Source organism: Castor canadensis, chromosome 6 (genome assembly GCF_047511655.1).
Source record: "Castor canadensis chromosome 6, mCasCan1.hap1v2, whole genome shotgun sequence".
In the NCBI taxonomy this organism is placed as follows: domain Eukaryota; kingdom Metazoa; phylum Chordata; class Mammalia; order Rodentia; family Castoridae; genus Castor; species Castor canadensis.
In genome coordinates, this window is record NC_133391.1 from 11,463,807 (window position 1) to 11,487,565 (window position 23,759).

The following is a 23,759-nucleotide window of genomic DNA, read 5'->3' on the forward strand; positions in this document are numbered from 1 at the left end:
AATTCTGAAAGCCAGACCTCCAAAATAATCTTAACAAAGAACAGAGCTGGTGAATATATATGTCCCTATTTCAAAACTTACTGTAAACGTACAGCAACCGAGATACTGTGGCACTGCCATGGAGACAGATACACACATTCATGGGACAGAATTGTCTAGAAATCACCCATAAGTCTTTGGACAACTGATTTTCACCAAGGACACCAATTCAATGGAAAGGAATCCTCTTTTCCACAAATGGTGCTTAGACAGCTGGACACCTGTATACAAGAGTTAAATTGGCCCTACCTCATCCAGTACACAAAAATTTACTGTAAGTGGATCAAAAAACTACATGGAGAAGCCACACTTGTGAAACTTTTTTTTTTTTTTTTTTGGAGCTAGGGTTTGAACTCAGGGTCTATACCTTGAGCCACTCTACCAGCCTGACCCCCGCCCCCCACCTTTTCTGTGAAGGGTTTTTCGAGATAGGGTCTAGTGAAAATTTGCCCAGGCTGGCTTTGAACCATGATCCTCCTGATCTCTGCTTCCTGAGTAGCTGGATTACAGGCGTGAGCCACAAGAGACAAGAGCCTGGCTCTGTGAAACTCTTAAAGGAAGCATAGGTGTAATTCTTCCTGACCTTTGCTTAGGTAATGGTGTTTTAGATCTGATATTAATAGCATAAGCAAAGAAAAAATATACTGTGCTTTATAAAAATTATTTATGCTTCAAAACACCAAGAATGTAGAATAAGCCAGGTGCCTGTGGCTCACACCTGCAATCCCAACTGAGTAGCTGAGTAAGAGGTTGAGATAAAGAGGATTGTGGTTCAAAGCCAGCCAGGACAAATAGTTGGTGAGACCCTATCTCAAAAAAAAAAAAAAATCTAAAAAGGGCTGACTGTGGTCCCACCTCCCTCCAGCCAGGCCCTGTTGCTGAAGACTGCTGGGCAAAACCACACAGCAGTGAATATCGGTGTCTCCGTTGACTCGTGCCTTTCTTGGTCTTTTTCTTCTCTTTATAATATTCCTCTGTTGGGTTGTATATGTTTTAAAAATAGGTAATGAAAGAAAATGATGTTTGACAGAAGTATCCCATCCAGAAGGATAACCAGTGAAGAGAAAACATCTCAACCCTTATCCCCCAATCTCTGGTGCCCTCCCCAGAGGCAGCGCCCCTTTCAGTCTCTGTGTTCTTTCTGTGACAGTCTGTGTGGTTGCACATGGGCTGGCCGGGGGACCTGCAGTGACATTTCCCCTAACAGTATGCACCGTGGGTATTAACTGTATCATTAGTATATGTGGCCCACTTAGGGGAAGGCTTTTTTTTTGGGGGGGGGGTACTAGGGATTGGACTCATGGCTGCACACTTGCTAGGCAGGTACCCTACCACCTGAGCCACCCCCTAGTTCTGTTTTTGCTTTTAGTTTGTTTTTCAGATAGGGAGGGGCTCATGTTTGTGCCTGGGCTGGCCTTGAACTCTCAATCTTCTTGATTCTGTCTCCTAAGTAGCTGGGATGGCAGACATGCCCCACCAGGCCCAGCTTATGTTTGAGATAGGGTCTTCAAGTTAACTTTGTCCAGGCTGGCTTTGAACTATGATCCTCCGACCTGCACCTCCCAAGGAGCTGAGATTACAGACATGAGCCACCATATCTGGCTATGGGAGGCTTTTAATGCTTGCCATGAAAAAGGAAGAGTTGATAAATTTCTATGTAAGAATTAAAAGCTTTCACACAAGAAATAATACCATAAGCAAAAGACAAAAGACAAAATGGCCTCCATGCCCCCCAGTACTCCTGTGTATCCTTACACATTCCGGATCATTTTCGGATGCCTGAGCCCTATGGATGCTATGTATTTTCCTGTTCCTAAATAAAATTTAACTTATAAATTAGGCAGAGTGAAAGATTAACAGTAACTAAAAGTCAAGCAGGACAATTATATCAGCATGCTGTAATTAAAGTTATTTAAAGTTTATGAGTTGTTTATTTCTAGAATTTTCAATGTAATAGTTACTGACCACCATTGACCACAAGTAACTAGAACCATGAAATGTAAGCCTAGGTTTGAACAGATCCTGGTTTTCAGACCTTCCTGCTCCTCAGGGCTCTACTCACCCCTCCTTGCTCATTTGTCCCCTACTTCACAGAGAAAGCTAAGGTCAGAAGATGGAGGTGGCCTCTGCTTTGGGCCACCAGACCTAAAAGTGTTAGTTTTCTTTTTTTTTTTTTTTGGTGGTGGTACTGGGATTTGAACTCAGGGCCTCATACTTGCTAGACAGGCACTCTACCACTTGAGCCATGTCCTCCCCAGCCCTCTACCTGTGTTTCTGACCAAGTAGCCATCAGCCAGGGTCCCCATGACCCTCTCATTGGTTCCATTAATTTGTTTTTTTGGTGGCACTGGGGTTTGAACCCAGGTCCTCATGTATGCTAGACACGTCCTCTACCACTGAGCCCCCCGCCCCTGGTCCCTTTGCTCATTTTTCTTCTTTACACTTTCCAAAGTCTGTGACAATAAAAGAGAGGGTGCCCAGATGACCTCGGGGGACAAAAGGGGTCTTTTGTGTTGCTTTGGTGGCACTGCTGGATTTTCCTTCTTGTTTAGTTTTAAGACAGTGGAGGAGCTAGAAGGAGTCCTTTCTGGGGCCCTAAACCTCTTTGTCTTCATGGGCTGGGGCTGATCATCTCAACCTGTGGCACCTGCAGCCTCTGAGGTATTCTGGCAGAGCTTCTGTCACCAGTCGGCTGAGCGACCGCAGCCCTAGATCGAGGTGTCTTGAGATACAATGCCTGGAGCTGATGGCAGGGATCCTTGCGTACAGTAGGTGCTCAATGCGTGCTTCCTCAGCAGCATCACCTCATGGGAAGTGTGTGAGGCCCAGGTCTGACCTTGTGCCTGGCTGTGATTGTGTTGGTCACTGTGACCTTGGTCACGGCTTACCTTTCTTTTTTTTTCTTTTGCAGTACTGGAGTTTAAACTCAGGGCTTACACCTTGAACCACTCCACCAGCCCTTTTTTGTGAAGGGGTTTTTCAAGATAGGGTCTCTCGAAGTATTTGTCTGGGCTGGCTTTGAACCGAAAGTTCAAAACCCATCACAAAAAAAAAAGGCTGGCAGAGTGGCTCAAGTGGTAGAGGGCCTGCCTAGCAAGTGTGAGCCCTGAGTTCAAACCCCAGTGCCTCCAAAACAGAAACAAAAGCAAACTCCTGATCTCACATGACCTTCTTGCTATAACTCCCATGTACCTGAGACTGTAGCATGTGCCACTGCGCCCAGCTCAATGGCAGTAAATGGCTGTTAGTGACGGTAATAATTACCATGGGTAGCATTTTAGTCAAAATGTTAACTCGTTATGTTAGATATACCAGGCGGTTTTCCAAGTACTTTAAGAATATCAGCTCAGGCAGTAACCCTCAGAGGTAGCCATCACGATTAGCCCTGTTTCGTAGATGGGGAAACTGAGTCACAGAGAGGTATGAGAGACTTGCCCAACACCACACATAGGATAAGTCTTGAAGGGCAGGCCCGCTTCTGAGAGGCCAGTCAGCAAGTAGGAGCTGGAGGAAGGACTTGAACTTGGAGATCCTGTCACCCATCCTCCACTTCACGCAGCCAAGCGCTCACAGGTGTCCCGTGTGGCCCACCTGAGTGAGCAGCTGCCTCCTCTGGGTTGCTTTGTACTGAACCTGCATTGTGACTCTTGGGAACTATGTGGGAGGGAAACGAGCCTAAAAATAACCCAGGATCGATCCGGGCTGGGGAGGGGGCACTGTGTTTTCCTCTCTCTTCCCTCTCCTCCCTCCTGCCACCACCCCCCAGGGCCAGTAAATTGCTACTGGTTGACAGCTGGGCCAGGCTGGCTTCCTGTACACTGTAATGACATGGAATTAGCCAGGCTGCCTCTGCCCCAGGGCGGGGATACTGGCATTTGGTCCCCACAGGCATCTCTGAGCTGATACTTCCTGTCCTCCGCCTCGTCCACACTGTGCGACACATCTTTGCTTCAGAGATAACTGGATGGAGATAGAAATCTGGGCTTGTCCTTCTGCAAGAAGCAGTGAAAAAAAAAAAAAAGAGTCTTGGAATATGAGGCTGGCCCCTTCTGGCTGGGCCACGGAGGGTGTCCCCAGATGGCTGTTTCCAAGGAGGAGCCCAGCTCTGGGCAGGGGCAGAGAGCCCCAGCAGCCACCTCCCTCCCTTCCCCAGACTACTAGGCTGTCTGCTGACTCAGGGACTTGGCTGAGTGGCTGCTGTCTGTTTTGATGCCTCTAACAGACCCTGCCGGCCACCACAGCCCGCCTGGGAGATTTTCAAGTCCAACAGAGCTTTGCTGTCCAGAGCCAGCAAAAAAGAGGGTGTTGTAGGACCCAGGGTCTGTCTTACACAATAGGTCTGGGGTTGTGTAGACATTTCCAAAGGGCCTGGCCATCTGAGTCTCTTTCCCCTGGGATGTTAACTGCAGAGGCTGCTGGGTGTCCGTGTCTGATGTGGGGGGAATGACAGAATAAAGAGGGGAAAAAAAATCTTCCAGGACAAAGTGGTCAGAGGGCTCTGCCTACACCAGGCCTTTGACCAAGGGATGGAAAAGTCCAGCATAACAGGTGGGGAGGAAAGTCCTACACTCCCAGTCTCCTGGGCCCTTCCCCTTCAGCCAGGGCCTGGGCAGGAGTTCCTTAGAGTCCTGGATATGGTTGTTGGGTTGGTCCTAGTCTTGACTGAAAAATCACAATGTCCTGGGAAGCTTTAAAGTTCTGATTTCCCTAGATGGGTTACATCACAATCTCTGGGGAAGGGCTGGGGGGCATGGCTAGCAAAAACACCTCATCTTTCCCCTTATCTTCTGAGTTTCCAAATCAGAGGGAGGCCCAGCCAAGCAGAGTAAAGAATGTGGGTTGTCACCACTGCCAGGCTGATAGTGATCATTTAGACTACACTCCAAGGGCTCGGAGCAAAGCGCTTTTCTGTGGTTTCATTTTTGAAAGGTTCTTAAAAATACTAAGGGGGACCGGGTGTGGTGTTCACATCTGTAATCCCAGCACATGGGATGCTGAGACAGGAGGTCAAGAGTCTGAGGCCAGACTGGGCTACATAGCAAGACCCTGTCTCAGAAACCAAAAAACAGGGCTGGGCGTGATGATGCATGCCTGTAATCCCTACTTGGAAGGCAGGGATCACAGTCCAGGCAAAAGGGAGACCCTATCTAAACAATAACTAAAACAAAAGAGCTGGGGGTGTGGCTCAAGTGGTAGAGTGTCTGCCTAGGAAGTATGAGGCCCTGAGTTCAAACCCCAGTACTGGAAAGAAAAACAGTAGAGAGAGGATCAGTTGGTAGCCATACTTAGGTCCAAAAGGGTTAAACACAAACCACCCGTAACCTACAGCCAGCCCCTCCTGCTCCACCTGACCTGCCTGGGTGACTCCCAAGTCTCCCAAGTGCCTTCCCTAGCCCTTGACACAAGGGACTCTAAATCTTGTCAACATAAGGGCAGTCCTCTGTGCTTCCTTCGGGAGTGTCACCCCACACCCCCGCCCTGGAAGACAGGGCTTTAGTGCTGATTTCCTGGGACTCCCCCTGCCAGCCCCACCTCCTCCCAGGCCCCAGGGTCAGTTCTGCGCTCAGGCTGATCTGACCTCCATCCCTATGGTGTTCTTTCTTTCTTTTTTTTTTTTTTTGAGACAGGGTTTTGCTATGTAGCCCAGGCTGGTCTGGAACTCACGATCCTCCTGCGTCAACCTTCCAAGTGATGAGATTACAGGTGCATGCCACTACACAGTCCCTGTTCCCTTCTTGAATCCATGGTCCCCCTGCAGTCGGCAGATTCCCTCCCAGCCCTCTTTGGAGTCTCTCCAGTGGCTGACACAGCCCAGGGGTGCCCAGCCCCCTTGTTACCCTTGAGGCTGTGCAGCTGGCTTGTGAGTCCCCCTTCCCACCCTGTGCACAGCTGGCTTTCTGTGACCACACAGGGGCCCTTAAGCGATCTGGTTGGAACTCCCTGGCCCTCCCGTGTGTCCCACCTCTGATGTCACAGCAGTCTCGGCCTACTATTGCCACGTTTGGTTACTTGGATTTGGCTCTGCTGCTCCCTCTTCACAGCTCCGTCCACACTCTCTCTTGGGATCCCCTAGGAGTAAGGTGGCATGTGAAGGGCCTCCTTAAATGGGAGACTGGTGCAGTTCATGTCTGACACAGCCCAGCCGCCATGGGGCGGAAGTTCCCAAGGTCAGCCACTGGGTAGCATTTGAGGAGTCACAGAACACACACACACACTGGGTTTGAACTTGGTCTTGTGCTTGCTAAGCGCTCTACCACTTTAGCCACAGTCCTTTTTGGCTTATTTTTTTCAGGTAGGGTGTCAAGTTTTTGTTTTTTTTTTTCTTTTGCCTAGGGCCTGCTGGGACAGTGATCCTCCTACACCTGTGCCTCCTCAGTAGCTGGCATTATAGGCTATGCCACCATGCCTGGGTTAGCCTTGAACTGAGATCCTCCTAATCTCTGATTGCTGTGTAGCTGGGTTTAGAGGTGTGTGTCACCATGCCCAGCTCCTTGTGCACACTTGTGCTGGTGCCAGAACAAGAAAGGTGCTTAAGCCCCCTCAGCCCTTCCTCCTACTAGCACTTTGCTGTACCGGAAGGGCCCACTCCAGACACCTTATGTAGTGGGTGTGTCCCCAGACTGACCTTGGCTCTGATCATTGCAGAGCACTTGGCCTTTCCTGGCTTAAGTGGTATTTTATTACTCATTTACACTGCAGCTTTCAGGGCTTCTCAGGAGCAGCTCTGACATCCCCAGCTGGTACCAAGATTGCCTTGGGGCTGACACATCTTGGCTGATGGTCTGGCTCCTAAAAGGCCATTAGCTGAAAGTGATCAGAGCCCTTGCCGGGCTGAGCTGACCCTGGAGAGGTGGGCAGGGGCTATGGGGATGGACGAGCCTGGATTAGTTACCACCCATGGGAGTTCAGGGGAGTAGCCAACCTTCCTGGGGCTTGGTGTCCATGCTGTGTGTGCTGCTGGGCGGGGACCAGACAGGACAGAGCCTGTGCCCTCATGTGTGGCAGGTAGCGCTCGCTCCTGGGGACCCCATGGTCTGCAGAGCACACACTGTGCTGATGTTCATCTCAGCTTTAATGCATGCTTGGCCACCTTCATTTTGTCCCTGTGACAGCAACTAGGTCTTTATTGAGTGGTGCTTGCCAGGTCTGGGTCATCTACGACCCGGGAGCACCATCCTTCAATGGAGATTCTGCCGGAACTCCTGTTTGGGCCATCGTGTGGCTGGCCTGGCCCAGTCACCAGGGATGCTGAGGGCTCCTGCAGGCCCAGCATGTGGCTTCAGGTCACCTCAGTCCTGACCATTCAGGACCACGGGAGGGGGGGGTAGGGGGAGGGGGAGGATGGGGGAGGGGGGGGAGAGGGTGGGGGATGGGCATGACACATGCAGGGACAGCTGTGACCTCTCAGAAAGCTGAATTTGTGCTTCGCAGCACTCTCTGTCACCACCGTCACCAGCTCCAACGTCAGAGAGGTTCCTGTAACGCACATTTTCCTTACTGAAGAAGAACAACTAGGACTCCATATGAAACTGCGGGTGCACTTCCAGAGGTTAAGGGGGACGACCTAGAGGCCCCATCGGAAGGGGTCTGAGGAAGTGGTGAGGTAGAGGCTGAGGCACCTTGTAACCTAACCAGCACTTCAGGACACCGTTTTAGTGCCACCTTGCAGATCACTCTTCTTGTTAGATTTTTCTTTCTTTTTTAAAATGGTACTGGGATTTGAACTCAGGGCCTTACATTTGCTAGGTAAGTGCTCTACTGCTTGAGCCACATCTCCAGCCCACTTTCCCTCCCTCTCTCCCTCCTTCCTTCCTTCCTCCTTTCTTTCTTTGAGGCAGGTCCCTCCATGTGGCCCAAGCCGAAGAAAAAGGCACTTTGTAAATATCACCGCCTCCTGCACGGGTATATTTTTAGTAGCAGTGTGACTGTGTAGTTACTGGGTCCTTTTGGACAGAGTATTGTTCAGTTATTAATAAGTAACTTTATTACCGGAATTCACATCCAAAGCCCAGAGCTGTCTGATGGGCCCTGCCCTGCCTGTCCTCTGGGTCATCCGTGGCAATTTAGGGCTAGGCTACAGAACCCTGATGACCAGTAGGTGTCGGCCCCACCAGGATAGCCACACAGCCACTCGCCTTCTGTGTAGATGATGGCACTGGAGCTTCCTGGGTCCTTTCTTTCTTTCTTTTTCTTTTTTTTTCCCCTTTTTGGTTCTGTGGATGGAAGCCAGGACCCTGCACACGCTGGGCAAACGCTAACTACTGAGCCACAGTCCCAAACATTGCTTTCCTGAAACAGGGTCTCACTATGTAGCTCAGGCTGGTCTGGAACTTGTGAGCCTCCTGCCTCTACCTCCTGAGTGCTGGGATTACAGGTGTGCACCACTGTGCCTGGCATTTTCTGTACTGTTAGCTGATGTCAAGTGTGCACTGATGCTATGGGCATGAAACAGGGGCAGGAGGGAGCCCTGCAGCTGGGAAGTAAGGGACAGACAATCAGGATGCTGAGGTTGGTGGGGCTGAGCCGAGGGTACAAACCATCCCATCCTGGCCGATGCAGGCTGTGCCCAGGGGCTGTCCAGTCCTGAACATGGATGAGGGGAGGTTGATGGAGAGGGAAGGCGGGAGGAAAGGACAAGGTGGATTACAGTGGAAGGAGATGAGGACATAGCATCAAGGCCCCTGAGTACCAAATGAACCACGAGCACCACTGAGGCAGCTGATGAGGAGTCACAGTTAAATGTACAGACAATGACTTAGGAAGAGATTGGCAGCACCAAGGCCAGTTTAGAAGACCATTGTTGAAAGTCCTAGCCAGGCCGGGCATGGTGGTGCATATCTATAATCCCAGCACTCAGGAGGCTGAGGCAGGAGGATGAGTTTGAGGCCAGCCTCAGGGCAGAAGCAGTCAGTATAGGGAGGCAAGACATGGACCGACAGCAGCAAGGAAGAACTGTAGGACGTGGACCTGACTCACTGGGATGGGGATGAGAGACTAAAGCTAATGTGGAAGTTTTTAGCTTGAGAAGCTAGATAAATCTAGAACCATTAGTTGAGAGAAAACAGAAGTTGCAGACTGTGAAGACAGAGGGGAGAGAAAAACTTACTTGTGAGCATGCAGGTGCCTGTGAGATTGATACCTCCGGGGGAGATGTCCAGTGGGCAGCTGGGGAGAGTGGCCTAGAGCCACTAAAGAAGGGACACAGCAGTCACCCCAGGTCTGCAGTGCTGTCCTGGACCCGTTGTTCTTCTTTGTGTCTATTTGAAAGAGGCCTCTGCTTTGCTGAGCAGGGTGGCCCAACGTGTGAGGCTATTGTGTGCACGCACCCTTGCTTATGGGTAGGTATTTGGTTATTTTCCAGGGGCTGCTGGCACAGCACAGAACAGGGGACTAGCCCTGCCCCTGGCTGGCCTGATCTGCTGTCACATGGGCAGCTCAGGAGCAGGCAGCCCTACTGAGAGGACAGCCCCGAGGCAGGTGTCTTTCTACAGCTGAGACCTGTATTTCTCATCTTTGAGCAGTATATTTGTTTCCTGTGGCCCCTACAACAAACTTGATTATAAACTCAGTGGCTGAAACAACAAAACTGTATACTCACTGCTCGGGAGGCCAGAAGCAGGAAGCCATCATCACTGGGTGGCAATCAAAGGTGTCCATAGGGTTAAGCTCCCCGCACAGGCTCCCATGAAGAATCTGGACCTTGCCTCTTCCGGCTTCTGGTGGCTGCTGGCAGTTCTTGGCTTGTGGCCGCATCTCTCTGGCTTTGCCTCTTCTGTTTAAGGACACAGGTGATCACATTTAGGTTCTACACAGATTATGGTAGGATCATCTTCACATCTCAGCATCTTTAATACACTTGCGAAGTCTTTGCCCTATAGGTCTCATTTATAGGTGCCAGGGAGTAGGACCTGCAATCTGTTATCCAGTCTCCTATAGAAGGATATTCTTATTTGACTCTTAGGGCCCACCTGGGTGGCAGGTGACGCTATCCTATATCAGTTAATTAATTAATTGTGGTACTGGGGACCGATGCCTCGTGCTTATGGGGCAGGCACTCTACCACTTGAGCTGTGCCCCCAGCCCTTTAGGGGTTTGTTTTTGTGTTTGATCTGGGTTTTGTTTTTGAGATAGGGGCTCGCAAACAGTTTTCCTGGCTGGCCTCAGACTGGAGATCCTCCTTGCCCTCTGCCTCTTAAGTAGCTGGGATTACAGGCATGTCCCACCATTCCAGATATTGTCACCAAGATCTGTTGGGAAACCTCGATCTAGTGATAAGGTCTAAGGGTTCATAACCTCTTTTAAGCATATAAAACTTCTTCTCTTCCCCCCTTCTCTCCCCCTCCTCCTCCTTTTTAAGAAAAAGAAAAGATGCCAAGTCACTGAAAGCAGCAGGTGATCCAAAACTCCTTGTTTCCGCATGGAATGACTCATGTGGGACCCCCATAGCTGGGATCTCCCATGGATGTCAGCACTGGAGGACAGGAAACAGAGGCAAGCTCTTCTGCTATCTTGGGGTTCACTTTAGCAGGCATGGGTTAGGGGGGGAGAGCCTAGCCCACCCAGACAAACCAGAACAGTCTTCTTGGCTTCATTGAGGCACAGCACTGGTAGAGCCAGGCTTGCAGGGGCAGCCTGGGGATGCTCAGGCCAGGCTTGGGGTGGGACAGAGAAACCTGGGCCCAGATAGCTAAAGGACCCTGGCCTGGGCCTCCAGACAGAGCCACCAAACAAAAATAGCCATGACTTCAAAAAGCCCCTGACATTCCCACCACACCATGCCACACTTCTGCTGTTAAATCTCTTTTGATGTCATGGGAGGCTCACATCCCCCCAGGAAGCAGAGAAACAGTCCCAATTTCACAGATAAGAACTCAGCTTGGAAGAGGCGTACAGAGAGCGCCAGGGCCTGGCTTTCTAGCCGTGGATAAAGCCTGCCACCTGTTCATCTGAAAGGATCTTAAAAGCTGGCTGCTATTACAGAATCCCAACACCGAAAACTTAGCTTCAGGAGGATTGGGAGTTCCAGTCACAAAAGAAGGACAAAAAGCAAGAAAAGCTGGACACTCCACCTGCAGGGCTGCCTCCTGGCAGCATGGGAAGTCCTTTGGGGCTGGGGCTATGCTGCCCTTATTGGGGTCTCTCCTGCCAGGTGTGTGACATGGCAGATCACTGTCCTCCTGAGCCTCAGTTTCCCCTCTGTGTAATGCAGATTTGGTCTAAGTGGACTCTAGGTCCCTGCTGTTTCTACTGCCCCCCAATCCTTGCTGCTCCTCCGATGTGGGGGGAAGATGCCGGGCTTTGTCTGCAGACCTTACTCCAAAGGAGCATAGGTTGCTCCCCACCAGCTGTGCCTCCTGCTTCTTTGAGGAACTGGCTGGGGTGGAGGTGCTCCCGCTGCACACCTCATTTAGAAGCTAGGGAGCTGGGGGTTCACCTGGGGGTGGTGTGCCGAGAGCCCTCCTGGGGATACATGTGCCATTTCCTTCTCCCCACCCAGCCGTTTGGAGACCCCAGACTCATTTGGGAGGCTCGTGGGGATTCACCGCGGGAGGCAAACCTCAGACTCTCAATCCCCTCTTTGTCCGGGGAAGCCAAAGTGGGGAGGGGCAGAGCGGACCCCCTGCCCCCGCTGGAATGTCCGTGTCCCCCGCCTCCCCCGCGCACTTCCTGAGTCCCCAGTGATCCCCCCACCAAAACACAAGCGCGCGCGCACACACACTTCCTGGCGGGCGGGCGGCCCCCTCCCCGCTCATGATCCCACCCGCCGGGGCTCGGGGCAGAGGCGACCTTTTGTTACTCAAGTCACATCCTCGCCCGGGAATCCGACTGGGGTCCCCCCTGCAGTGGATCTCGGGGCTTCCCGGGAGCAGGGGTGGGGGGTGGGCTCCCGTGCGCGCGCTCAGTGTGCGCGGGGCCGCGCCTCCCTCCCTCCTCCCTCCCTCCCGCCCCTGCCCGCCCCGCCCCCGGCGTCCTCGGTACAGCGCGGTGCCACCGGCCGCGGGGTCCCCGCCGCCCGCCCGCCCGCAGCATGGCCCCCCCGGGGCTGCAGTAGCCGCCAGCGCGCGCGGGGGACGCGGGATCGCGGGGGGCGGGGGGCGCCCGCAGCCTCGGTCATGGATGTGAGCAAGATGGTGAGTGCGCTCCCCGCCCCCACCCCTCCCGAGCCCCTCTCCCCTCCCCGCCGCCGTCCATTCAAAGTTTCTGAATTGTTGGTCCTGCACGCTGGCCCTGCTCCGGGGCGGCCTGGGGGGGAGGGCAGGGCTGCTGCGGAGACCCCCCCCCAAGCCTCCCCACCCCCAAGTCCCCCCACTCCCTAAGTCCCCAGATCTGCCGGAAGGTTCCTAGGGCCCAGCCAGAGGGCGGGAGGCACAGGTGGCCCTGGGTGGATAGGGTTTTAGCCAGAGTGGGGCAGGAATGGAGTCCCGCCACCACAGGCATGTTGTCCATTGGCACTTGTCGGCCTGGGGGAGCGACACCCTGTGTGTCTGTGAAGCATCTGACTCCCCAGATCCTTGGGGACCCCAAATACTACAGCAGCTGTTCATTGATTGAAGCAGTCCCAGTTGTCTGCGTGTGGGATTGGGGGGTTCTGGTGGAAGGGGGTCCCAGAGACCACTGAGGCCTGGCACCGCAAGTGGCCCCAGTGGTGGCAGTGGCTCCCACATGAATTGGAGACTGAGGGTGTCCTTGAAATCAGGGCCAGGCCACCTGACTAGACCAGGGCAGCGCTCCCCACCAGGCTGAGAGGCCCCCCCTCTCCTGGCGGCCCCCCCCAGCGCAGCAGAGGAAAGGAATGGCTTGGGGTGTGTCTGTGTGAGACACTACACCGTCTGGGGTTACGTGTAGTTTAGATGTGAGAAGATGCTGGAATTTGAGGTGAATTTTCTCCCTGTCCCCATTCTTGGCCCTGCCTAGTTTTGGCACTCTGTTTAGGTTGTGGGACAGTGGTGTGGCACAGGTGACAGTCAAGAGCTCTCTTCCTCTGGCAGAAGACCAGTCTCAATGCCATCCTGTCTGAGGTTGGCCAGTGCTCAGAGGCTGGAACACCATTCCCTGCCTGGACACCTGGGCTGCTGTTAGAACCGCCCCCACCCCTCCCCATGGCTGAAGGGTGACATTGTGGGAAGCTGAGCAGTGGCTGACCCTGGCCTGCAGGTGTCTGGGCAAAATACCTGCCAGTCACCTGGCTGGCTGTGGTTAGGGATCTGACAGCTGCCACTGAGGTCACCCTGAGCCTGGCCTGCCAGGAACAGCCAGGGACCTCTCTGTCTTTGACACTTCCATCTCCATCCATTCCTCATTAATTCAGCAGTTATTTAATTCCCATCTTTTCTGTAGTGAGTTCTGGATGAAGCCACAAGGAAACGTGACCGAAGGCCCTCTACTCCTTGGGGGCTGTTGGCGTCTAAGTGAGGACACCATAGAGTCGCAGGCCAGTTAGCTGTCCGTACAGAAGGCCACAGCTCCAGGGGACATGGGGGGTCTGAGAAGGACCGCAGGATCCAGATGGAGCACAAGGATGAGGCTGGCTCTAGCAGAGCAGCTAGGGGCACTGCCTGGTAGGGCAGAAGTTCGAGATCGGCTGGTCGGTTGCAGCCAGACCAGGAAGGCTTTGAATGGTGGCCAAGGTGCTTGGACCCTGGCCTGTAGGCACTGGGTAACCCCCTGGGAATTTTCAGCCTAGGAAAGGGGTATTTATGTCCTTTTCCCTCTCTTAGCTTGGAGTCCAAACAAAAGTGATATTCGATTCTCATTAATCATTGAGTAGCCCAGAGCCCAGCCCAGAAACCATTGTCCCCAGCTCTTTGTGAAGAGCACAGACTCTGGGCTGTGTAGCCTGAAAGAACCTCCCCTTCCCCACCCCGCCCCGGAATCACCCCCTCCTGCCTCCCATTCTGCAGCAGGCCCATGTGCTTTCTCCCCTGTCCTTTCTGTCCCCCTGCACAGGCTCTGGTTTGAGGGCCTTACCCAGGGGGCCTTGGGCTCCACAGTTGACTTCAAATCCAGAATTTCAACCACATCCTTGACAGACAGAGCCCAACATTGGCATGGAGGAGTTTGTTTCCCTCGCTGAATGAGAAGATTGTAGTTAAGCCAACTCCTGTATGATTTATTTATTTTTTCCCCAGTACTGGGGATGGAACCCAGGGCCTTGCACTTGCTAGGCAAGCGCTCTGCCACTTGAGCCACACCTCCAGTCATTTTGCTTTTTAGTTTGTTTTTCAGAGAGGGTCTTGAGTTTTTACCTGGGCCAGCCTTGGACCATGCTTCTCCTACCTCGGCCTTCCAAGAAGCTGGGATTACAGCTGTGCACCACCCCGCTCTACCCCATACCCCTGAGTTGCTGAGTGTAGGCTGTGTGTTAGTTGACTGCTCTTGGGACCAAGTCTCCCAGGCTAGTTATCTTCCTGAATAAGGGTACAAATGACCAGAGAGAGTGGGTTCGCCAGGTGTTGCTACTAATGAATTTTTGATGACAACAGATATCAGCCCATGGCAGGACCTGTTAACCATGCACTCAGGGATAAAATGCTGGTGCCTTTTACGGACTGGTGACAGAGCCTGCCTTCATACAGAGGACGCACAGTTTGGTACTTTGAGACCAGTCAACACTATTGTCCATACAAAAACCACATTGATTTATAGAACAGTTTATATTTTCATGTACTCTATAGCACACGAAGCATTTTCATTTGTGGTCTCACCACAACTGTCTGAGAAGGGCAGGGCAAAAATCATTACCTGCATTTTACAGATTAAAAACAGAACTGGAGTTCTACTGGGCATGGTGGTGAATGTCTGTAATCCCAGCTTAAATCCAGGATCTGGAGGCAGAGGCAGGAGGGTGGCGAATTCCAGGCCAGCCTGGGCTACATAGTAAGACCCTGTCTCAAAAACAAAAAGCAAAACCAAACAAGCCAGGCATAGTGGTGCATGCTTATAATCCCAGCTACTTGGGAAGTGGAGACAAGAGGGTCACGGCAAAAGTGTGAGACCTTATCTGCAAAACAAACCAAAGCAAAAATGTCTGCACGCATGGCTCAGTTGGTAGAGTGCCTGCCTAGCAAGTGTGATGCCCTGAGTTCAAACCCCAGTGCTTCCCAAAACGAAACACAAAGCTAGAGTTATGAAAAGTGAAACCTAGGGTTCCATACAAAGGGCAGAACCAGGTTTTGTGCCCAGTTCTCTCGCTAACCAAAAACACATATGGCAGCAAAGTAAATGACAGGCGAAGAAAAAGTGTAGTGCCTGGACCAGGATGCACCCGAGGTAGTCTTTTTTTTCCCAGCACTGGGGTTTGAACTCAGGGCTTACACCTTGAGCCACTCCACCAGCCCTTGTTTGTAATGGGTATTTTCAAGATAGGGTCTTGTGAACTGTTTGCTGTGATTCTCCTGATCCCTGCCTTCTGAGTAGCTGGGATTACAGGCATGAGCCACTGACGCCCAGCTCCAACGTAGTCTTAAAAGAGAAGCAGGAGGTGGTGGTCGTTGACCTCTGAATCCCCTGGGGGCAGAAGGCTCAGGACAGGATTATCTTGTCTATATTCGGTGTCTCTGCGCCTCATACACTAGCTCCAGGTGTTTTTAAACTTGGGGGATTCCTGTGTCCTCAGGAGATTCCTGGCCTACCCAGCAGGAAGATGGGAAGGGCAGAGAAAGGGTGGTCAATGTATTCCCAATAACTGATACGGATGGGGGGACAGGAGGACACTGTGAGTCAACCCACCGTCCCTGCTGGGGATGGGATGTGTAGGGAGGAGTATTGAGGGCCCTGTGCAGCAACTGTGCTGGCTGCTGGCGTCCTCTACTAGCTGTGTGGCTGGGAGGCTGCCTGTCTTGGAGGGCTGAGCTAAGGAGCCATTCAGAGTTGGCAGTAGGGGGCAGATGGCTGGCTCAGCCACACCAAAGCAGGGTTTTCTGCTCTGAGTCATGAAATCAGTTTAGTGGGTTGCAGCCAGCATTTGAAAGGTCAACACAGATTGGAAAACCCCCAGGTGTAGTTCACGTACACAGGTCAGCTTAGGTCCTAAGACTGGTGTTGGTTGTGTATTCATGTATACAAAGTAAGTACTGGCTGTCCTTTCCTATGGGTCAGTTTCTTAGTCCGTTGGTGGTGCTGTAACAAAATGCCCAAGACTGGGTAATTTATAAAGAAGAGAAGTTTGTTTACCATAGTTTGGGAAGCACCCAGATCAAAGCACCTGCAGGTTTGGTGTCTGTCTAGTGAGGGCTGCTGTCTGCAAATATGGCACTGTATAAAGACTAGCTTTGGCTCCACGGGGCAGGAGGGTACTCCCTTTAATGGAGAACTTTTTGGGGGGTGAATTGAGGGCTAGGCTGGCACGCTACCACTTGAGCCATGCCCCAAGTCCTTTTTGCATCGATTGTTTATTTCAGGCTGGCCTAAACTGTCATTCCCCTCTTTATGCCTCTCTTGTAGCTGACACACAGGTGCCTGCCACCATGTCCAGCTTTTTATTGGTTGGGATGGGGTCTCATGAGCCTGGTCTGGCTGTAACCTCGATGTCATTGATCCTCCCAATCTTCGCTTCCTGAGTAGCTTGTGATTTACAGGCATAAGCCACCACACCCAGCTTCTCTAGCCATTTTTTAAGGGTACTGGTCCCATTCATGAGGGTGGAGCCCTATGACTTAATCACTTCCTATAAATACTGCTGCATCAGAAACTAAGTTGCAACATGAATTTTTTTTATTTTGTGGCACTGGGGTTTGAACTCAGGGCCTCACCCTTGCTAGGCTAGTGCTCTACCACTTGAGCCACTCCATCAGTTCTGTTTGGTGTTAAGCATTTTCGAGATAAGGTCCAACAGACTATTTTCCCTGGCTGGCTTTGAACCGGGATCCTCCTGATCTCTGCCTCCTGAGTAGCTGGATTATAGGTGTGAGCCACCAGCGCTCAGCTGAACACCTGCTTTATGCACAGGTGCCTGGTAAGGTGTTAGGTTATTGTGGATCCAGAGATGAAAAGTTTATAGTGAAAGAGAAAAGAGGGAGAGAGAAAGAGACATCGAGAGAGAGAGGGAGAGAGAGAGTCTCACCTGGACTATTTGCCCTCACGACAGCCTTGACAAGTGGGATTTAGTGTTCCAACTTCACCTGTGAGGACCTGGACTCAGAAGTCCCCCCCACATTCCACCGTCAGCTGGGCTAAGTCCAGATACAAACCCGGGTTTGAAGTCCCTGTAGCCCTGTCACCCCCCTCCCTCCCTCTTCCCGTGTCCTGGCATACACAGTGGAGTGCGTAAAGTACAGAGGTCCATGGACCGTTTCCTGTCCAACTTTGTCTCCTTTCTGGCCTGCAAAGGCCCCAGTCCAAAGCCAGACACGGTCCAGCAGCTGGTCCTGAGCCAAAGGATTCCGTGCATTCCTGGGCCCCAAAGAAATGAAGCCATAAGTCTTTCAAGAAAAAGTATCCCTGTCTCCTTTAGATTTCCTGCAACCCTAATGCACCCTTGACTTTGTGCAGACAGGAGGAGGGTTGTGTGAAAGGCAGATTTGTAAGCACGAGTGAGAACCCAGCTGGAACCCACAGATCTGTCCTCTGTATGTGAAGGACTAGGGAGCTTCTTGTGTGTCTTGAGAATGTTCTAGGTGCCAAACTTGGGCCTTGGAAACACAAGACCAGAGGCCAAATCCCAATGCTACCACCTGGCAGATCCAGGGCCAAGGATAAAGTAGCTCATGGCTTGGTGACTACAGCCTTGTGAGACCCCTTTAAAATACAGGACAGGCAAGGCTACAATAATTAATAGTTTTGCTCATTAATTCAGCCAACAAATAAAATCCTAAAACTCAAGGGCAAAGAGGAGGCATGGTTTTACATACCTGTAATCTCAGCACTCAGGAGGCCGAGGGAGGAAGATCACAAATTTGAGGCCAGCCTGGGCTCCATCTGAGACTGTGTCAGTAAACCTTCAAGTGAACGGGTAGAACGCTGCTCCTTTCACACTGGTCACTGCGGTGGCGTGGATTTGGTTTGAGTGGGTTTCCAAGGTTCTTGTGTTTAGATTTGATTCCCAACATAATGGTGATGAGAGGGAAGAAGTTTGATCCGAGGTGCAGGATGGGGTTGTGGGGGGTGATTGGGAGCCTGTGTGATGGATTCCTGGTGGCTTCCCAAGTGGGGGCCAGAGAGATACAGCTCAGTGTGACATTGCCTAGCATGCATGAGGTCCTGGATTCGGTCCTCAGCATAGAAGAGAGAGAAAAACACACTGACTGAGACCAGAGGATCTAGACGTACACACACACAGACACACTCCCTGTCTTTTGCCATGTGCTGCCCTGTATCATGTTGGGACTGCCGGCAAGAAGGCCATCACCATATGTGATGTCACCATATATGTGGACTCTTGAACCACTGTAAGCTAGACGAACCTCTTTTCTCTATAAAGTTATCCAGACTTAGGTATTGTGTAACAGTAATGCAAAACCAACTAATACCACCACTGTGCTGATGGAGCTCATTCTTGTGAACTTGTTAGTCAGCAATTGTAATACATGTGACAGAATGCACAGAGAATCTTTGAGCCATGTGCCAGCATGGAGCAGGTGGGATTATCCAGCTGGCAATGTGAGAAAGAGATCACTGAGGACACGGGACAGGGGAAGGAAATCCCCCGTTCCCCCAGGCAGAGAGGAAGGTCAGGGCGATCCACACACAGTAAAAGCCCAAGGTCATAAAACCATCCTGATGTTTGTTTAGGAACCACGTGTGGTTTATGTTAGAGGAGCAGACATAGCCTCTGTCTCTGCGAGACCAGTAAGGTCACCTTCAGTGTCCGTTGCCGCCTCAAGGAGCAGCAGGTTCGCTTATGGAAACACAGATACAGCAGGTGTTGAATGAATTAGCGATTCAGTGATGCAAGGACAGGCTGTTTCAGCTGAGAGAGTTGCACCGTGGCAGGGCAGGACACACAACTCCAAGGAGTGGGTGCTGAGCAGGACTTCAGAGAGCAAGGTCGAAGGAATGGGAGAGGCCAGATGGGCACAGGAGGCCTGTGGTGAAACAATCAAGTCTTGCCGAGCGCCAGGACTCACGCCTATAATACCAGCTGCTTGGGAGGCTGAAATCAGGAGGATCCAGGTTCAAGGCCAGCCCAGGTAAATAGTTCGTGAGACCCCCCCCCATCTCCAAAATAACCAGAGCAAAATGGACTGGAGGTGTGGCTCAAGCAGTAAAACATCTACTTTCTAAGTGCAAAGCCCTGAGTTCAAATCCCAGTCCTACCAAAAAAAAAATAAAATAGCTAAGTCTTCAGTAGAACTAGTGAGTGACTGGCGGCTGGCCTGCTGACAGGTTCACACCACCTTCTGGTCCCAGTGCCCTTGCTGGGACCAGGGTCAGTGTGGGAACTGCAAACCGTGGGTTGGAGCGAACTTTGGAACCAGCATTTCAATAGCTTCTGATCGTGACCTCTCTTCAGATCATTCTGTTCAGCCTCGTGTTGTGGCACCTATAATAGCTTTTTCTTTCTGGATTCTTCCTGGGCCAGAAGGAAATCTGGGGAAATATCTGTCTCTCAGATCCTGTGAGCTCCATGCCTGGTGTTGGGCAGGGGTGCAGCCGGTGACCTGGTGGCCTTGTAGATATGTAGGGATTGTCCCAAGCCAGCGGACGCTAGGGACACCGGAGGCCCTAAGCCAGACTCAGAGCGTATAAGAGAACGTGCTAGTTTGATGATGATGTCTTTAAGGAGGGCTCTGTCTGGGTGGCCTTGCACCCCCCCGCCCCAGCTTCTCACCTACTGAGGAGAGACGGCTGTGAGCGTGCTGTCCCTGGATGCTGCAGTGTGGGGAGCTGGGTATATCTTCATATCGCATAGCTGTGGTCACCAGTGGCAGTGGTGAGGAAACTTTAAACTTCTGCTGTTCTTCAGAAAATTCAAAAAGATACAAAGAAAGAAGCCACCACCATCTGACACAGCTGCTGACAGCCTGGTGCAGATCTTACAGACCTTTCTCTGCACGTATACTGCCTGTCTCTGGGCGCTGGAGTGAGCCGCTGATGGACTGAAAACAGCCGCATTTTCATTTGTTCAGGCGAGCCTGAACACATGGACAAGTACACCCGCACGTACCCACGCGGGGCCGTGCTGTGATAGGGTTCTGTGGATTGATTCAAGCTTTCACTGTGCCCCCTGGTCGAGAACAGTCTGCGAGGGGTCAAGAGCTTGGGTTCTGAGGTTCAGAATCTGTCTGCACTGTTCACTCACCTAGACAGCTTTCCAAGGCTCCCTGTGCCCTTTGAGACCGCCATCGCACCTTCCAGAACAGATGTCTGGCAAGGGCTCAGGTCAGACCAGGCACCGGGTAAGCGTTAGCAGGTCCCACGGTTTTTCCAGATGCGTGGCGGGACCATCCTTGTACGCGTGTCTAAGAGTAATACTCCATTTGCTTTGGGGGGAAATACTGGGATTTGAACTCAGGGCCTTGTGTTTGCCTGAGTCTACACCCCCAGTCCCGAGGAGTTTCGTTTCTTTTTCAGATATGCTCTTGCATTTTTGCCTGGGCTGGCCTTGGGCTGTGATTCTCCTGCTTTAGCTCCCTGTGTAGCTGGGATTGCAGGTGTGTACCACCATGCCTGGCATTGTTTGCTTTGGGTTCAATTTTGGGTTTTTTGAGACACAGTCTCACTGTATAGCCCAGGCTGGCTTTGAACTGTGAAATCTTCCTGCCTCAGCTTCCCGAGTGTTGGGATTACAAGCGTGCACCAAGCTAGAATTCGCCTCTTTATACGTTAGGGATTCAGGTACCAAGGTTTTAGCTTTTAAGAATTCTTTTTATGCTCCTTTCTGAACTGAGTAGAGAGGGTCAAGAGGAAGTTCCTCAGACTTTGCCCTATAACTCTATAAACTAGCCTTTCCAGTTAGGCTTAGCCCATTCCTGCTGCTATAACAAAATAGCAGATTTGGTGTTGGGTAAGGGTCAGCTATCTTCCATATGTGACATTACCTCCATAGTGTCCTCTCCTGGCAGGAAAGGTGGAGGTGACAAATGCTGGGTCCTCACATGGCGGAGGAGATGGAAGGACCAGGCTGCCCTCTGAAGCCTTTTGTTTTGTTTGGTTTTGGTAGTACGGGGGTTTGAACCCAGGGCCTTATGCTTGCTAGGCAGGTGCTCTCCCACTTGAACCATTCCTCCAGCCCTTTTACTTTTAGTTTGTTTTTCAGATTGGTTCTTGCACTTTTTCCTGGGCCTGGCCCGGGACCTCGATCCTCCTACCTCTGCCTCCTGAGTAGCTGGGATTACAGGTGTGCACCACCACACTCGGCTCGGAAGCCTCTTTTATACTTAATCTTAGCCACTTTTATAAGGGAATTAATTCCATTCACAGGTGCAGAGCCCCCATGACCTAGTTACCGCTCCAAAGTCCCCACTCTTCATACTGTGGGGATAAAGTTTCAACGTGACTTTGAATGGACACAAATACTCAGACATGTCTGCCCCTGTTTGCTTTCTCCCCTTGGGACACTGACAACCCACCAGTCCTTACACTGGGTAGTGCCCACTTTATGCCTGGCCGTGTTGGCTGCAGGCTGCATACCCTGTGGCTGCCCCAGGCCCTTCTCCTTTGGTGATAGTTGTTCCTCTAGGCATTGACCATCCCAGACCCTTGTGCTAGATCAGTGGGCATCCCCCTGCTAGCATGGCATGGCCATGAGGCCTCCTCTTTCCCGTCTAGACCACAGTGTCTGACACAGGACTGTGCCTTCCTCATCTCGGGGCTGACCAAGTTGAGCACTTGAAACACAGGCACTCAGTATTCATCAGATGGGAGAATTTAGTGAGTGAAAATACCATGGGTAATTGACTGAATATTGGAGCTCCTAAACAGAGATGGTTTAGGAGGGTGGCCAGTCTAGGTTATAGGGTGACAGGAAGCCTAGGCAGGGGTGTCATTTGATGCAAGGGATGTCTGTGAAGATGTCCCTAGGGGGCAGGAATGACAGCTAGGATTGGATGTATCTGTGTTTGTCAGTTGTCTGCTACTATAACAAAACACCTGAGAGAATCAACTTAAAAAAGAGGAAAGGTTGTTTTGGCTCACACTTTTGGAGGTTTCAGTCTATGGTTGGTTAGCCCGCTGCTCTTGGGCCTGTGGCGAGGCAGAGGAAGCTCTTTTCCTCATGGTAGCCAGCAAGCTGCCATAAGGGAAAGCCTTCTCACTAGGCCCCAACTCTTAAAGGTTCAGACCTAGCCTTCGACCCATGGGTCTCTGAGGGCCTTTGAGGGCCATTGTCCAGGTCATAGCATGTGGTGTGGGTCAGGTGGTGTTGTGGACACCAGGAGCTGGTAGCCAGGGGACCTTCATGTCATCAGGCCTGGAGTCCTGTGTGAGGGTTTCTCTGCCCAGAGCCTCGGGTGGCTCCCATCCTCTATGCCCTGCACTGCCATGGAATCTTGCATGTCTCTTCCCCTAAGGAAGGACAACGTCTTCAGCGCTCAGGAAACAGAAGTGAGTTCCTGATGGCTTTCGTCTCTGAGGAAGTCACTTCGCAGGCCTGTAACTCCTGCTGATGAAATTCACCTCCAGAATTAGCAACAGCCTTCCCCTGCCTGGGAAAACTCTAGCAAGTCCAGCCCAGTTTCGCTCACCCATGGGGTCAGCCAGGAGAGCCAGCAGGGCCCTGCAGGCCAGAGGGACATCCCCTGGCCTCCCCAGGGTGACCAGAGCCAGCACCCTTCTCTTGCTGTCCTCCCTTTGGCTCTGAGACCAGTGAGGCATGTGCTGCTGTGTTCTGCTCACAAGGGTGTCAGGCCCTGGGATGGAGAACCTGACACTGCCCGTGTGGGCTCCTGGGTAGAAGTGACTCTGAATTACCCTTGCCAGGCCACGAAGGGTGTGGCGGGGACTGAAGGGCCTGTAGCGAGGCCTGGGTTCAGATTCTGGCTCTTGCTACTTCCTAGCTGGGCTGTCTAGCTCACCAGGTGTTGTGCCCAGCTGGCAAGACACTTAGCCATGCTGGGCCTCAGTTTCCCCATCTACTCAATGGGGTGAGTCCTACTGTTGCTGTCAGGGCTAAATGAAGCCACGTGTGGGAATGAGTGTGAGGCCTGTTACGGACTAGGAGAGGGAGACTGAGCCTCGCCCCTCACACAGGTCCAAACGTGTCGCGTTTGAAATGAGAAAACTTCTGCCCATGTCCTTCCAGCCGCTGTCCTCCCACTCCCCCAAACAGCAGAAGTGTTATAAAGCACTGGCTGCCTCAGTTTCCCTTTCTCTCCAGGACCCCCTTAGAGACAAGGCTTTCACTTCTTCCCCAGGAAGGGTCGCCTGGACGCCCAACACGATGGTCAGCTTTCAATTCTGGGCTCAGCTGACCCCTCTAAGGCGTCCTGCACACTGGTCACTCCTGGGTGAAAGGCATTTCTCCCCGTGGCTTCCAGAAGACCCCAGTGTCCCCACCTTGGAACCCGTCTCTTCTCCGTTCCCATCAGTCATCCCTGCCTGCCTCTGTCTTAAATGTTCGGGTGGCCTCAGGCTGTGGTCATTCCTTTAGCTGTTACTCCTTTCTTGGCAGTACTGGGGATTGAACTCAGGGTCATGAGCTTGTCGGCGAGTGTTCTACCACTTGTGCAATCCCCAGTCCTTTTGCAGTCTCAGACTGCAGTCCTTCTACCTCCATTGAGCAGCTGGGATTACAGGAGTGCACAACCATACCCAGCTCTTTATCCATTCTGACATCCCGTCTA

The 23,759-nt window shown here is 52.0% G+C and overlaps 1 protein-coding gene across 2 annotated transcripts in view; it reads left to right on the top strand.

Annotated features, from left to right (window-relative positions):
- Hip1 (huntingtin interacting protein 1) overlaps positions 1-23,759 on the top strand; it is a 122,002-nt gene that overhangs the window by 38,313 nt on the left and 59,930 nt on the right. Inside the window, exon 1 of one of the 2 annotated variants that reach the window (XM_074075709.1) lies at positions 12,076-12,170. The exons of the other annotated variant lie outside the window; for it this stretch is intronic. Within the exon in view, the coding sequence (XP_073931810.1) occupies positions 12,153-12,170 (18 nt within the window). The 5' untranslated portion in view covers positions 12,076-12,152. Of the gene's footprint in view, positions 1-12,075; positions 12,171-23,759 lie in introns of those variants that run through there. 2 annotated transcript variants of the gene reach the window in all.